Source organism: Magallana gigas, chromosome 6, assembly GCF_963853765.1.
Source record: "Magallana gigas chromosome 6, xbMagGiga1.1, whole genome shotgun sequence".
NCBI classification, from domain to species: Eukaryota; Metazoa; Mollusca; class Bivalvia; order Ostreida; family Ostreidae; genus Magallana; species Magallana gigas.
The window spans coordinates 19,840,817-19,857,398 of NC_088858.1; the positions used below are offsets into that span (position 1 = coordinate 19,840,817).

At 32.4% G+C, this 16,582-nt stretch overlaps 1 protein-coding gene and 1 long non-coding RNA gene across 2 annotated transcripts; one reads left to right on the top strand and one right to left on the bottom strand.

Annotated features, from left to right (window-relative positions):
- Positions 1-221: 221 nt before the first annotated feature.
- Positions 222-1,219, bottom strand: LOC117689005 (uncharacterized). Its single transcript, XR_004601366.2, has 2 exons — positions 1,180-1,219; positions 222-1,074 (listed from the first exon to the last, which is right to left on the bottom strand). It is a non-coding gene; the product is annotated as an uncharacterized lncRNA (long non-coding RNA).
- A 404-nt stretch (positions 1,220-1,623) lies between these two features.
- LOC105346933 (GTPase IMAP family member 4) lies at positions 1,624-16,465 on the top strand. The gene is made up of 4 exons (XM_066086998.1): positions 1,624-1,654; positions 4,897-4,947; positions 5,042-5,083; positions 15,515-16,465. The coding sequence occupies exons 1-4, from the start codon at positions 1,639-1,641 to the stop codon at positions 16,273-16,275; spliced, it is 870 nt and encodes a 289-aa protein (XP_065943070.1). The 5' UTR covers positions 1,624-1,638; the 3' UTR covers positions 16,276-16,465.
- The last annotated feature ends 117 nt before the right edge of the window (positions 16,466-16,582 follow it).

A 16,582-nucleotide genomic window follows, 5' to 3' on the forward strand; every position in this document is an offset into this window, starting at 1 on the left:
CACAAAAATATATACTGGCTATAAACTAATTTCTCTTCTAAATGTCTTGCATTATTTAAAAGTAATAAGAAGTTTTCTAAGTTGATTAATTACATGTGAATGGCGTCATATGATGGAAACGCACCAGATCAATTCTGTTCAAAGTTTGGACGTTTATCATACAGAATATAAATATTATAACATGAAGTATTTTGATAACAGACTGTTGTCGTTTAAGAAAATTATCAATGAAATATTTTATTTGTAAAAGATCAGTCACCAAAATGCTATTATCGTTAATGCGGTTTATGTTATGTCAAAGAGGAATATCAGAGAAATCCACTGGGAAAGCTCAGCTGGGTATATGGTTTCCGGTGTCGCTTTGTTCTTACCTATCCCCATTTATGATTTGTTTACACCACGTTAAACACAATCGACAACACGAACAAAGTCGAACACAACATTGTGCGCATGCGCCTTTTCTTTGCAGTGGTTGCTCATCATTTTGTCTGAGGATTGCGTCAAGGTACACAAAGAAGCGTTTCCTCTGTTCACTGGCCTCTTCGCTCCCATTTTCTAGTGAATTATTGAAAGCAATACATTTATCTCCCGTTTTCTTCGAGAATTCCTTCAATTCCGTGTTAGCTTTCAGAAACTCCTCGACAGTTGAATCAGATAAGTAGTCCTCAAAAGTTAGAACAATCAACGCATATCTATAAATATCGTCTCCAAACAAATTGTTCACTTCTTGTAACACTGGAGATCCAGGTTTATATGACTTCACGGAACATACAATAACAATAGCATGGAATCCAGTTTTGCTCAAGTCTTGAAATTTAGGGCTAGATTTCAGCGTCCTAAGTGAGGGTGTATCAATGAAAGTAATAATATCATCCTTTCGCTTCAAGTCAACTTCTTGGACCTCTTTCGTTATGGTTTGATCGACACCCCAAGTGTCCCCTACTTTGCATTCGTTATTCTCCGTAACAGAATTGATGAAGGAACTTTTACCTTGCCCTATCCCACCAACAACGAGAACCAAAGAGACTGGAACATCCTTTTGGGTTGGGAATTCGGACATTTCCATGGTTGTACCTGCAAAATATTGAATCAGTTATTCAAAGCTAAACATTTGTATATAATTATAAAACTTACTGAAAATACATAGATGCATAAGGAAATGTCCGCCAAGCTATTTACATTAATTGTTGAAACGTGATTCGAGGGACTTTTGTTTGCTTAGCACGGCAAGTGGTATAACTATATCACAAGTACAAAATTGTAATATTTCCTTATATTTCTGATAAGTATAAAGTAAGAACTGAGTTTACATAATCGATTATTAACATTTATTTCCTTGTGCATTGAATCATTGTTAAGAAAATTTCAGCATACTGTAGACGCTGCAAGATCTCATATGACAAAGGAAGAAGAAAATATAATCTGGTAATTTGATTTTATTATTCAGCCTAGTTTGAACGATAGTAACTAGTATGTTAAAGGAAACACTGCAAGTAATTATGATGTAATAAACAATTGTGCCATTGCACAACGGGTTGGAAATATAATTAATGTAAATGGCAGAAAAATTGTTATATAAAAACGTAAAAGGGGACTGACAGTAGAGCATAAACATGCACGATAAGTCGACATGCAGACATGATTTTAAAAATTGGTAAGGTTGAAAATTTTAGATTTTACAAAAGTTCGATAAGATTAAAAGACAATACTTCAAATGAATTTTATAAATTATGGGGTCTTTTTCAAGATACAAACTAGAATGTTTCACAGGTCTAGACTCATAGCAGCTACAGTTGAGCCATGATGCATGGCATTGCAATGTAGACACTGCAAACGCTAATATTAATGTAGACCTGTTGAAATGATATTTTCAGTGGTGATATATCTGACAACAGAAAAATTGATTATGTTTCAATTTCAAAAAATTAAAATCGGTGTCTCATTGGGTTGAATTTCAAATTCAAATGATCCAACTATTGCATTTACTATTAATACGTAGTTTGTTTTTACTTTCATGAAAGGTCGAAACATTAACTTACTTTTTCTTACATGAGTTTCATCAAACATGGCGTGAACTCAAGTACATCGTCAATCTATTTTTTATTCAACTTACTCACCCATCTTGCCCGTTACATTCGTTATCTCAAAATATTACCTAAAGTGATATTGATTAATAAGATGGTTAATCAAAGACAATGCTGAAAAAATATCTTACCATTAACACTTACTACGCAGCCATTTTGAACGTGGTGTCATTATTGTAAGTTTTAAGGAAGTCTCATGAAAATCCTGGCGACAAGTATACTAGTACATCGTACACACACTTCGTCAGCTCGTTTTAAACACTCAGCGGGAATCTAAATGCGCTGCATTGTTTGGTTTTAACAAGTGTTTTGTTATAGTACGGTCTTCAGATGTCAATAAAGTAAGCAAAATTTTATCGATTGTATTCTATTCTGATCTAAGATTATCACTGCATGCTATGCCCATTTTGTTTTTTTAAGTACTGCATGTTGTTTGTCATGTAAAATTTACAATTTAATAGTAATCACTCTGTTATCTGTCTACAACGCTGATTCATTTCATTTAGATATATATTTTATTGCGTATAATCGCAGTTTTTTTACATTTAAACACAAAAATGATTGTGATTGATCGCAGATATTTGGGGCATATCATTGCATTTATTTCGCTTTTAATTATACAGCCATGTGATCTAAACGAAATAAAGCAAATGTACACTGTCTGGTATATGGCCAAGAAATGTGTCGACCTTTCTAATAATCTAGACTAAGAACATGTTATGAGTCAAGAAACATAATAACTTTGGGTTTATTTTATTACAATCATCTCTGCCGATATGATGCCGTGTTTCCAGCTATACTTGTAATGCTCTTCGTTACTTTTTAAAAAAATCAACGGTTTTTCCAGATATTGTCAACATACATGTACTTATCCACGGCTAGATGGTTTAATAATAACATTTCCTCTTAACATGACAAAACGATTTTTTGGGGTGTTTTCTTTACTGATGCCATCATTTTTACATTCTAATATGATTTAATTAACTTAAAACCCCCCCAAAACTTGTAACTTTTTTGTTGAGGGTTTATGCTTTTTTTCTGGTTTTAATTTTACTCCCTGCTACAAAAATCGCGTTACCGGGATTTTCAGTATACAAGACACCACTTTCCTAATTTTATTATACATGTAGTTTGATTACTAGTATATATAGGTAAGTAAAATGTTTGCAATTAAGAAGGGACAGAGGGAGGGAAGCCTTTTTAATCGCTAACATAATATATAATATATTTACATCTACCAAGTATTATTACCTATATTTCTTACGGAAATTTATAGTTAATTCCTAGCTCTATAGAAACAGCCAGACTGAAATCTACACACCCCGTTGAAATATACAGCGGCTGAAACTGACAAGAAACTGTCAGTACTAAAATTGACACGCCCTGTTTATCAATTGTTCGAAGCCTACAGCAACCTAAGAAAAATCACGGACTGCACGAAATATCCATAATGATGTCAGACTCAAAGTCTCACAAGAGACGGATGTTTATTTTAGCTAACATTTGTACTTATGTACACTAACAGTAAGTTAGTGAATTTTACTAACTTTCCATAATCAATTCATTGATTAGTTAAAAGAAAAATGTTAATATAAACATTAAAATGCTTTCTTTGATGATTCATGCGGGTTGTGAAGGTAGCGATCATTGCAGAAAAAATTTACATAACCCGCTAACGCGGGTTATGTATTTTTTCTGCAATGCCGCTACCTTCATATCCCGAATGAATCATCAAAGAAAGTATTTTATTCTTTAAATTATACAATTCAATTCGAGTATAATCAACTTTTTCATTATCTGATCCAAACTTTTGTGCCAATCGAATGTTTCCTTTCGTTGATGAGTAAGACTGATGTAGAGGAAGAAAAGCATCATAAACAGTGTGTATGCAGTGGTAGCTACCTTCATAGCTTGTACATGTATCAATTAATTTGAATCATCAAAGATATAGTCTTTTAATTTACTCTTTATATTAACATCTCTTTTTGATTCTATCAATAGGAATTTATATCAGGTGAGTAGGAGAACTAAAAATTGTGTATCAACAATAAAAAAAAAAATATTAAACACGGAAAAGCCAAAATAAAAAAAGGAAATGTCCTTAGCGCATTTTTTTTGTTAAATATTGCGGGAAGGTCATGCTCTATACTCATTAATCTAAAAATACTTCACGATCTGTAAAATTAGTATATATTACAACAAAATCAATTGCAACATTTTTACTTCAGCTATTCAATTACCATTGCTACACAAGTGTAATCATGATCTCAAAGTAACATTGCCAGATTTCCGGACTCAATCAAATCAAAAAATAAAAATGTTGCAATAACCTTGAACGAAGGCAATTAGCGACATCCTTTTTGACAAAGTCATGCACAACATAACATTATGCTATAAGTCTGTAGTTTCCATGCATAGGAAATCCGTTTTGATAAGTAACATCCACTTTCATATTCTTCGGTCGTTTGAACGCATATTAGCAAAGTCCTTAATATATACGAAAAAAGTAGTTATTAACCGATATGGAAATAATGTACCTGTGCAATGTATATTAAAAAGGCACGTCGCATTATGGTTACAAGTTGAAATGTTCCCATTGCTGGCCATTCTTCAGCTTTCCGGGATGATGCATTGCATTCGACACAAATGTATAATCCTTTCTACAATTGGGCATAGATATGTAAAATTTTCCTTAAAAAAAAAACCTAGGAAACACTTTATGCAATTTCATTATCAAATCAATAAAAAAACTTCTCGTCATGAATTTTTGTTATGATTTCTTCAGTGTTGATGTTGATATTTGAATTTTTAGATAATATGGCTGAGGCAGTTCACAAGCCTGCAGGAATCGAAGAACTTCAAGGTAGAATTCATTGAAACACTTTCACAATTTTTCTGTATGTTCTTCACAATGCTATATATGAAGTTTTATGCTTTGTTATTTTCTTCTTAACAAGGGTCCACAGCCCAGGCAATCGCACTTAAGGAAAGACGCATTATTAGGGTCTTCCGTTTTCCAACGGAAGACCCTTTTGTTTTTCTTCGGTTTCTTTTTATTATTATTATACTTTTTCTTTTTTTTCTGACTCCTTTTTTGCTTCATAACTCAAAAAGTTTTCAACCGATTTCAATGAAACTTCCAGAGATTTTAGCAAGTTATCGTCCCTCAAAGATGTTAAAGTTTTAAAGACAACGTCGCTTCCGTTTTGACGTGACGTCATTTTTAAAATTTTAAAAAAGTCATTTTGTCCGGGACTTTTCTATAAAGCGCTTTAAGATAGAGGCTTGAAATTTTCAATGGTTATGTTTTGGTCAATTTACCTCTGTAATGAAGCTATATAATAAAAATCTGTCACTTCCGGTCGAAACTGGAAGCGAATCAATTTTTTTGAAAAAATAAATTTTTTGATCAAACAAAAAACGTATACGTATTTTGTAGAGCTTTTTAAGCTGAATCTAATTCTGAAAACCGTTTAAAATTCGGAGGATGCATTACAGAGATATCTGGGTTTAAAAACTGATTTTCCCGGAAATTTTGATGCCACGTTCTTGTTTTCAAAAATAGTGCAAAATTCACACTGAAAGTAACTTCTACTGTAACAATTCGTACTGATCATAAAACTTTATAAAAAACATAAAATTATATGCATATTGTATAGTTTGCAAAGCTTAATACAAAACTTCAATTAGTTTTAAAATCGGATACTGCATTGCAGAGATATCGGGGTTTAAATATTGATTTTTCCGGAAATGTTGATTCCTCGTTATTGGTTTTAAAAATAGTGCAAAATTCACACTTAAAGTAACTCCTGCTGAAAAGATTTCGTACAGGTCATAAAACCGAACTCTTTTTTTATATAGTTAATCAGAGTGTTTATTGAAACAATTTCGTTAATTCGGTCGATAATTACGTTGTTAGTTTTTATTAGTCTTATTAGTTTTAATCGAAATAATTATCGTACGATTCACCATGTCAACTCGCCATGTTTTGACTGCGAACAACAGCTGATAGCGGTGTGTCAGAAGAATGGCCTGCAAGACGGCGATAGTGGAAATTTCAGCTCAACTAACGTATGACAGATTATAAAGGTATGTTTCAATACAGGATATGTCGTATTGACTTTTTCTTTTCAAAGTGTTTGTGCACTTTTCAATCTAATCCGACATTCCTCTGACTCTAACCTCCGCTTTTGACGTGCGTAACAATATAAAAGCGGGCATTTGAGTCGGAGAAATCTCGGGATATTATCTGTCCAATGTATTTTCACGTGTATGTTTTGCACACTACTCTTTTGAATTTCTATTTATATGTATGTCTTATTTTGTATTGCACAACACACCACACACTGTAAAACAGTGCAATTAAAAGGGGTGGGGGTCCAAAGGCACACAAGAGTAGAATGTTGTGATTAGAGTGCATGTTTGCATGATGATAACTTTACCCTAAATATTTGAAAATAGCAGATCTTTACCATATCACCTCCACTTAATTAATGAATTAAAGAACTCAGACAGGCTTGTGCTTAATTAAATAAATATATTTGACATGGTAAATATTCAGTCTAAATAAAATTAGAACTTTTGTCTGGCTCGCCGTTATATGATTATCGCCTGTGAAAGAGCATGTAAAACAGAGTGCAAGATGAAAAGAACTTTAAGTTCAGATTTTAGGTTAATGTTCCCTGATATCTATAAAACATTCTTCTCAAGATTTGAATATTTCACAGAACATTGTAAATTCTTTGAGATTAGTTTATCCTTAATATATATTGAATTTTATTGATTCATTTTAGGTAAACTTTACATGCAGAACACATCTACATTGTAAACAATTCTTACAGTAAGACAAATGTATGTAATAATTTTTACTACATGTGCCTCAGATCTCTCTCTCTCTCTCTCTCTCTCTCTCTCTCTCTCTCTCTCTCTCTCTCTCTCTCTCTCATGCTTTTAATCTTGGCAAAGCCTCACAGAGCAACATCATTTTGTGCATATCTCTATCTAGGAAAAGAAATCAACAATGCTTTAAATTTCAAAATGAGCATGTATTATCGTGCAATCCCTCATTTTTTCATTGTGCAACTAAAATCCAAAGCTTTGTAAAATTGTTTATGGAATGTACATTTGACCTTGAAATAACATCTGCTATAATAATTACTTTCGAAATGATCAAGAAACAACAAATGTTTACCCTTTTATTGTATGTATGTACAAAAATGTAGGAAAAACATAAATATGAACATTTATCATGGAATTCTCATCCGTCCCCAGGTACCCGGTTGTGTTTGAATTTCATTTTAATTAAGAGCAGACATCACACTGGTAGGTCTTACTATTTTAGCAAAGTTAAAAGGAGACTCGAAACAAGAATAAATAAGATACTCACTAAATATGATTATAAGCTTACTGTTTCATGAAAACAAGAAATCACATGTATGGCGGCATGTCTTTTTGTGAAAAAAAAATGTTACATTTCATCCATTTACCAAGAAAAGATCAATTTTCAATATCAGTGATGGTTGTTTTTAAATATGTGTGAGAAATGACTTAGGGGAATTGCCACAAGTTTCATAATATTAGGTTAAAGTGTTCAAACTAATGCTTCTTAGGAAAATCAAAAAATAGGGGGAGGGTATACTTGTAATGGTATTTCTAAGTGATGTGATGCTTTTGTCATGATAATATCATGTATATGTATGTAGTTTTGAATAAGGTTTCTTATTTAGGGAGGTTGAACAACAGTTGACCTCTATAAGATTAGGTAAAGATGCTTTATTTATGGAGAGCCCTATGAATCTGTGTTAAATAGAGGAAAGTGGAAATGCTGGGTTCACTTAAATGGCCATATTTTTCTTAATCCTTAATGGAATTGGCAAAATGAGGTATACTTTTTCTCAGAATAGCATAAGCTTTGTAAGTTTAAGACAAGATGACTTTTCAGAGAATGTTAGTGTAAGTTAAAGGTAGCAAGGGACAGTTTCGGATAAAGTACCCGTCAATATTTTTGTAAAATTGAGAGTTGCTGTACTTAAAGGCTTATGAGTGTTGCTAAAATTCATGAAATGATTTTTAATGATTATCATTACTTAGAGGGATGTCTCTTGTTGAAATTGATATTCAATATATAGGCCCCATATGTTAGGTACATGAGATTCAGAAGTAAAATGTGAAACCTGCAGCTATGACTGTTACAGACGGGAGGGTAAAAAACACGAAAAGTAGGTGGATGGGGCATTATAAACTATACACTGGTAAGTTTCTAAAATGTGATGGTGCAACATGCACATTGTACGGAAGTTCAACCCTTTGCAGGGAATTGGCTGGGGGAGGTCTAAAAAGCTGAAAAATCATGAAAAATTAGCAAAATATGGAAGGGTCAAAATCTCATAAAAACCAGTATGTAGAAAATTTTACAGGTTTTGACTAGTAATTTTCTTCAGAAATTGGTGATTGGCCTTATAAAGAGTGAATTAAAGGTATTTGTGCTGAATGGGAACTGAGGAAATTCCAGTTACAGGGTTCCGAAGACACATGTCCCCAGGCTACTTATGAAATGTATCAAAAAAACTGTCCTGTGCCATCTAATGTCACGTATCTGGATATGTCATACTAATTACACTGCATGGTCAGTGTATTTTTTTCAGAAATACTATGCATATGTTAATGTAAACTTTATACCAGTACATGTATTAACGCAGCTTATTGATTTTTTTAATTTCAGCTATTGGTGGCCACATGGTTTTTACCTGTTGATTCTTTTCAGCTCTTGAGGTTAACCTGTCACCTCTACCCACATGCATATTCCTTAATCTGTTCTACAGACTATTTACCAGTAAAAATTAAATCGGATAATTCATGAACAGTTACTGTAATGGAACTTTAGGAAAGCATCATGCCTTGTTGTGGTTTGTGTTTGATAAGAAATTATAACAAACAAAATTATGGCTGTTTAAAGTAATTTACAATTCTTAGCTGTGAAAATTTGTTTTTCAATAAAAGTATGCAATTATGTTTCCTTTATTTTGTTTTTAGCTCACCTGAGCCAAAGGCTCAAGTGAGCTTTTCTGATCACAATTTGTCGTTGTTGTAAACTTTTCATATTTTCATCTTCTTCTCAAGAACCACTGGGCAGATTTCAACCAAATTTGGGACTAAGCACCACCACTAGGTGAAGGGGATTCAAGTTTGTTCAAATGAAGGGCCACGCCCTCTGTAAAGGGGAGATAATTGAGAATTATTGAAAATTTGTTTGTATTTTTCAAAAATCCTCTTCTCAAAAACTATTCGGCCTGAAAAGCTTAAACTTGTGTGGAGGCATCCTCAGGTAGTGTTGATTCAAGTTTGTTCAAATCATGGTCCCCGGGGGTAGGGAGGGGCCACAAGAGGGGGATCAAGTTTTACATAGGAATAAATAGAGAAAATCTTTCAAAAATCTTCTTCTCAGAAACTATTAGGCCAGAAAAGCACAAATTAAAGTGGAAGCATCCTCAGGTAGTGTAGATTCAAGTTTGTTCAAATCATAGTCCCAGGTAGTATGGTGGGGTCACAATAGGGGAATGGATTTTTACATGGAAATATATAGAGAAAATCTTTAAAAATCTTTTCCTCAGAAACTAATCAGCCATGAAAGCTGAAACTTATGTGGAAGCATCCTCAGGTAGTGTAGATACAAAGTTGTGAAAATCATGACCCCGGGGATATGTTTGGGCCACAATGGGTGGGGGGGGGGGGGGGGGTCAAAGTTCAACATAGGAATATATAGAGTAAATATTTAAAAATCTTCCTCTCAGAAACTAATCAGCCTGATGATTCTTTATGATTGTTAAAACCACAGTTAACAACGCCAGCAAAGCCAACCAGAAAGACCTGGATGGGTATGTTAAAAAATCAAGTAAATCCAGCAAATAAACATGTAGACTATGGCTTGTATTAAGTTTTCATCTCTGAACTGTAGAGGGTTAAATAGTTATGATAAAAGGGTTATTCTATATGATTGGTTAAACAGTCAAAAATGTGATATAATTTTCTTACAAGAAACGCATTTTGTTGATAAAAAACAGAGTATTTATGATTTAAGATGGCATGGTTCTGCTGTTCATAATTTTTCTGAATCTTCACATAGTAAAGGTGTGTCAATATTTTTTCACAAAAATTTTGCCTTTAAAACTCTAAATTTACATAAATCTGCCGATAGTCGAATTTTATTAATGAATATTGAACATGACAACAATATTATTACTTTAGTAAATGTATACGCCCCAAACTTAGAAAATCTAAGAATTAACTTCTTTAAAAAGGTTGCTAAATGGATATCACTATATGCAATGAATGAAGAAAATTTAATATTTGTTGGTGACTTTAACTGTAGCGTACAAAATGAAAAAGATAAAAGTGGGAAAATAGTCAGGGAAATAATACAGAGATTTGATTTATATGATATGTGGTCGGAATTAAAATCCGACAAAAAAGGTCTAACGTGGTGTGATGGCAATGGGACACCAAAAAGTCGAATAGATTATGTAATAGCGAGCGAACACTTTTGTTATACTCCAGAGAACATATTTTTACGCAAAGCTCCCAATGTGAATGATTGCAGACTGAGTGATCACCTGTCAATAGTTTTTAAGTTTAGAATATCGGGTAACACAAGAGGAAAAGGCTTTTGGAAATTAAATGTATCTGTTTTACACGATGCAAATTATGTTAAAACAATGAATGACTTTTTAAACAACCTACCAGATGAAATAGAAAATGAGATCAATCCGCATATCAAATGGGATTTAATTAAGATACAGATAAGAAATTTAAGTATAAATTTTTGTAAACAAAAAGGTAAAACAATAAGAAATAAAATTCAATCGATTGAAAAGGAAATTGAAAAAATTGAAAGTTCTGATTATGCACAAATTAATGTCAAAAAGAAGAGAGAATTAGAAAACGAGTTAGACGAATTATACAAACATAAAGCGAAAGGCGCACAGATCAGATCGAGAGCAAAGTGGATCGATGAAGGGGAAAGAAATACGTCCTACTTTCTTAGGCTTGAAAATAAACACCAATCTCATAATGTAATCAATAAGGTAGATAATAATGGACATATATACACTACAACGGATGAAATCTTGAAACAACTATACATATTTTATGATGATCTCTATTCGAGCAGACGCGTCCCAGATGCGCATATTGAAAACTACTTAAGTGAAATAAATCCTGAAAACAAAATATCAGATAAAGAAAAAGAAATAATTGAAATTTTTCCCACTTTAAAAGAATGTGCCGAGGCAGTTTACAATATGAAACAAAATAAATCTCCAGGCAATGACGGTATACCAGTAGAATTTTATAAAATGTTTTGGAAACACTTAAAAACATATTTTTACAATGCTCTGAAGCATTCTTTCGAAGAATGTGAACTTTCCACAACACAAAAATGCTCAATTTTATCACTTATTTATAAAAAGGGTTCTCTAGAAAAAATAGAAAACTACAGACCGATCAGTTTAACTAATATAGATTACAAGATCATAGCTTGTGTCTTTGCTAAAAGACTACAAAAAGTAATGGATAATATAATAAATGAAAACCAAACAGGGTATATCAAAGGTAGATTTATAGGTAATAATTCTAGACTTATATTAGATATTCTAGAGTACTGTGAAAATAATAACAAAGATGGCATATTACTTTTCGCTGATTTTCAAAAAGCCTTCGATTCGGTTGAATGGAACTTCCTATTTAAAACACTACAAAAATTCAATTTCGGGCCGAACTTTATAAAATGGATACAAATACTTTATAAAAACCCATGTTTTTATGTAAAAAATAATGGCTGGCTGTCACGGAAATGTAGAATGGAACGTGGAATAAGACAGGGTTGTCCAGTATCAGCCTTATTATTTTTATTCGTAATGGAAATATTGAATCTAAAAATACAGAATTGTGGAGATATAAAAGGGTTCAAAATTAGTTCGTTAGAAAAAGAAATTAAATGTATACAACATGCTGATGATAGTACATTTACATTGGAAGATCAATTTTCATTGGAAAATGCGCTAAACATTTTAAAAAAATTTGGCAAAATGTCAGGCACAAATTTAAATATGACTAAAACGGAATGCATCATTTTAGGACCTCTTAGAGAAAGATTAGATCGCCAAACACACGTATATCAAGTAAGAATAAATAAAGATACTTTAAAATGCTTAGGTATATATGTTGGACTAAACAAAAATATATGTAACGAAAAAAATTGGATATGTAAATTAAAGGAATTTGAAAAGATACTGGATTCGTGGAGATGTCGAAAGCTTACTATCTTCGGTAAATGTCAAATTGTAAACTCGATTATTCTATCAAAAATCATTTTCACTGCAACGGTTTTAGAAAATCCGGGAAATGATTACTTTAAAAAATTAAATAAACTAATTTTTTCTTTTTTATGGGGCAATCGTGAACGCATCAAAAGGCACACATTAATTCGTGAGATAAAAGAGGGGGGTATAGGAATAATTGACCCAGAAATCAAAATTAAAGCTACTAAAGCAGCTTGGATTTCAAAACTTACACAAAATAAGAGTAATTTAAGTAAATTTTTAAATGCATGTTTAGCAAATCATAAGATGAAAATCGAATATATTCTAGAATCAAATGTAACAAACACTTCTGATTTTAATAGTCTGAAAGGACTTCCACAATTCTACAAAGAGGTATTTACTGCATTTAATGAATGCAAAACTCCAAAAAGCATTGATACTGTGGAAGAAATATTACGGCAGAATATTTGGTTTAACGTAAACTTTAAATACAAGGGAAAAGTTTTATATTTTCAGAACTGGTTCGAAAGCGGCTTTCATTATGTGAAAGACCTTGTGAATGATAATGGTTTTAAATCGCTCAATGAAATAGCTACTATATTAAAATCGAAAAGAAATTATCTTTGTGAATATCTAACACTAAAAAACATTTTTCACTCTAAAATACATAATGATACAAGCAGGAGGAGATATATAAATATCAAAAATGAATTTCATTTTAAATTACAAGGAGAAATAAAAGATATCGGTAAAACGAAATCTGGCTTCTTCTATAAAATACTACTTGATGACAAATCCAAAAAACCTATCATGGAGAGTAAATGGAAAAATGAATTTAGCGACATAAACTCATTGTGTTGGCGAAAAATATATGATGAAAAAATTGTAAAAATTAATGATAAAAGCATTGCTGAATTTAATTTTAAATTATTGCACAATCTGTTGCCAAATAATCTATACCTTAGCAAATGGAATAAAAATATTGATAAATTTTGTACGTATTGTCGAGAAATTGAAAATACAAAACATATGGTTTTCGACTGTATACTTGTAAAAAACATCTGGAAAAAGGTTTCTGCTATACTTAAAATTAATATTGCTTGGAAACATCTTGTTTTGGGTTTCATTTATAACGGAAACCAAAGCAATGTAGTTTTAAACAATGTAATATCCTTCATTGCATGTAAAATTTTTAAATACAAAATGAAATGTAAACTGATAGAAGACAATGTCACAAATGAAGGCCTAATTTTATTTTTAAGGTCATCGCTTGCAAGCTTTTTCCTTGTAAATCAGCAAGCACAAACTGTCAATTTTGATTACTGTATACTTAGAACTCTTTCTGAAATGCTGTAAATTGTAAAATATGAAATGGTAATAACAATAATGTTGTATTATTAGTAATAGAATATAATGAACTAGAGGGCGACCAGGCTCTCGTACTTTTATTCGGTATAGGACAAAAAGAACTGTGACTGTAGAAGCAAGTCCTACCGCATAGTGCCGCATTTTATATTCTCTATATTCACAATTGTCAATTCCTATTACATGTTTATTCGTAAATTGTATTTAAATTATGACTTAGAATTGTTTTCATATATATATATATATATATATATATATAGTGTTTTTTCGATAAATCTTTACATAAGGAAAAAAAAAATGATAAATTCGCACTATTAAGTTAGATATGTGTATGAGCGACTATGATTGTAATTATATTACTTCACTTTATTAACTTTACTTTGTAAAAATATAAATGTATAAGGTATCCTCATTTTTTTTTTTGCTACATAGTTACCGATCCAGGGGGCCCCTGGCACCCCAGGTAAGGTATACAAAGAGGGCCTCTGCGGAGGTATTACCTCAAGCAATTTGTATGTAATTTCAAATAAAATCATTATTAAAAAAAAAAAAAAAAAAAATGATTGTTAAGACTTTGGCCCCAGGACAGTTCTTTGGCCTCACAAGAAGGTTCAGAGTTTGATGTAGATTTATATCTCATATATAAACTATTGTTAAGGATCTTTTTGAGAACTGCAATACTCAATATGCGATATGACTATAAAATCAATATAAAATCATCCTTTTAGAAAAGGAACTAATGATTATAAACATAAGAATATTTAGGGGGGAATGGATTTTGTTTATACAGGATCTACATGTATTATTGTACATTGTCCAGGTAGTTTGCATTGTGACTCCATTAAGCTGATTTTATCATACCTATTGTTCCTCAGGTGAGCGATGTGGCCGATGTGCGTCTTCTTTTAGTTTTTCATTGTTTTTCAATATTAAAAATTAAACATATGTAACCTACAGTAATTTTCATGAGTACAAAACTAAAATCCGTTTTTAAATCGGACGATGCATAACAGATATCGGGGTTTAAAAATTGATTTTTCAGAAATTTTGATTCTGCGTTTTTGGTTTCAAAAATAGCGTGAAGTTCAAACTCGTACCAAAAATAATTCGAATTTTGTTAAGTACTTTGACACCTTCGGAATTATTTTTTTGTTAAGTCGTTCTTAGAATCGTTAAGGTAATTGTTAATTCGTACATAGTATCGTTTTGCCTCTGTAATAAGGCTGGAAATGAAAATCTGTCACTTCCGGTCAAAACCGGAAGTAAATCAAATTTTTCGAAAATTTGAATTTTTTGATCAAATAAAAAACGTATATGTATTTTGTAGAGCTAAATAAGCTGAATCTAACACCGAAAACCGTTTTTGAATTGGATGATGTATTACAGAGATATTGGGGTTTAAAAATTGATTTTTCCGGAAATTTTGATTCCACGTTCTTGGTTTAAAAAATAGCATAAAGTTAAAAGTTAAATTAACTCGTATCAAAAATAATTGCCAAGTCGTACTTGAACACATTCGGATTTTTTTTATTAAGTCGTTCTTGAAATCAAAAAAGGTTTTTGTTAATTCGTACTTAAAATCATTCGGATTTTGTTTAGTCGTACCAGGAATAATTCGATTTTTTCATCTTTTTATTTAAGTTACTCTTGTTGTTGGTTTAAGAGCTCTGCTTCTTACAGGAACTTCCAGCTTTACTTCCGACATTAACGGAAGACCCACTCGTTGCTTTGCAACGAGCTTTGCTCTAGTTCTCATTGGAAAACTTGGAGCAGGCAAAAGCCACAGCGGGAACGGCATATTGGGCAAAACGAAGTTCGAAAGCAAACGTTGTTGGTCATCAGTGACAAGGCAATGCAAATATGGATCAGCCGCTAGAGACGGGTTTCTGTATCGAATCTACGACACACCGGGTGTAAACTCGCCAGAAGAACTGCAGACGACCGTGAACGTGGAGGAGGACATCAGGCGATGCTTGTACTGTACGTCCCCAGGTTTCCACGCCATTGTCTTGGTTCTGTCGGCTGCTGAGAGGATCACAAAGGAAGACCTGCAGATGCTTAAAAAGCTTGATGATCTATTGGGACAAAGTGCGTATAAATATATGATTCTTGTCATTTCCAAATTAGAAAATGATGAGAATGAGTTAGGTAAAATGATGTGCGAGGCTCCTGAAATTGTTAAATTAAACGTCAAATGCAATAGCAGACATGTCATCTTCGGAGATGATCCGAAAAACATTCCTTTCGAGTGTGTGAGAAAGTTTGATGATATTCTTACTAAACTAATCAAGGAAAATGAGTGGCAAGGAAAAGAGTATTATACTCATAAATACTACGAAAAGGCAACGAGAATACTGGAAAAGGATAAAGAAGACTACATGAGAGACCATCCAAATGTAAGCGAGGGAGAGGCGTTCGAAATAGTTAGATCCCGAGCGACGGAAGGTTTTTCACCACGTGACACAGAACTGAGAGGTCTGAAGGACCCCAATTGTTGCTCCATTTCCTGACAACTATTGCATGTCGATACATTGCGCGCTCGTCTACTCTCCTATTTATTAACTTTTTAATGGGTATTCACTATCTTTGAACGCACTCTTGCCTCTACCTAGTTTGCTTTAAATACTTGATTTAAATACTTTCAGATCTTTGACTTTTGATTTGATCATCTTATAAACAAATAAATGGTGTATAAGTGAAGTTTGCTTACGTAAAACAATTTTTTATTGATTTGATAAGGACCAATACATTCAGCCAACATATTTTTATCTGGTTTAATCTTTAAGGAAACTGAGTAGTAAACAAATATTTTTTTTA

Excerpts from the sequence above, each read along its gene's own strand:
- LOC105346933 (XM_066086998.1), top strand. Across the intron at positions 4,948-5,041 it reads AGGAATCGAAGAACTTCAAG|GGTCCACAGCCCAGGCAATC; the intron begins GTAGAATTCATT and ends CTTCTTAACAAG. Across the intron at positions 5,084-15,514 it reads ACTTAAGGAAAGACGCATTA|TTCTCATTGGAAAACTTGGA; the intron begins TTAGGGTCTTCC and ends GCTTTGCTCTAG.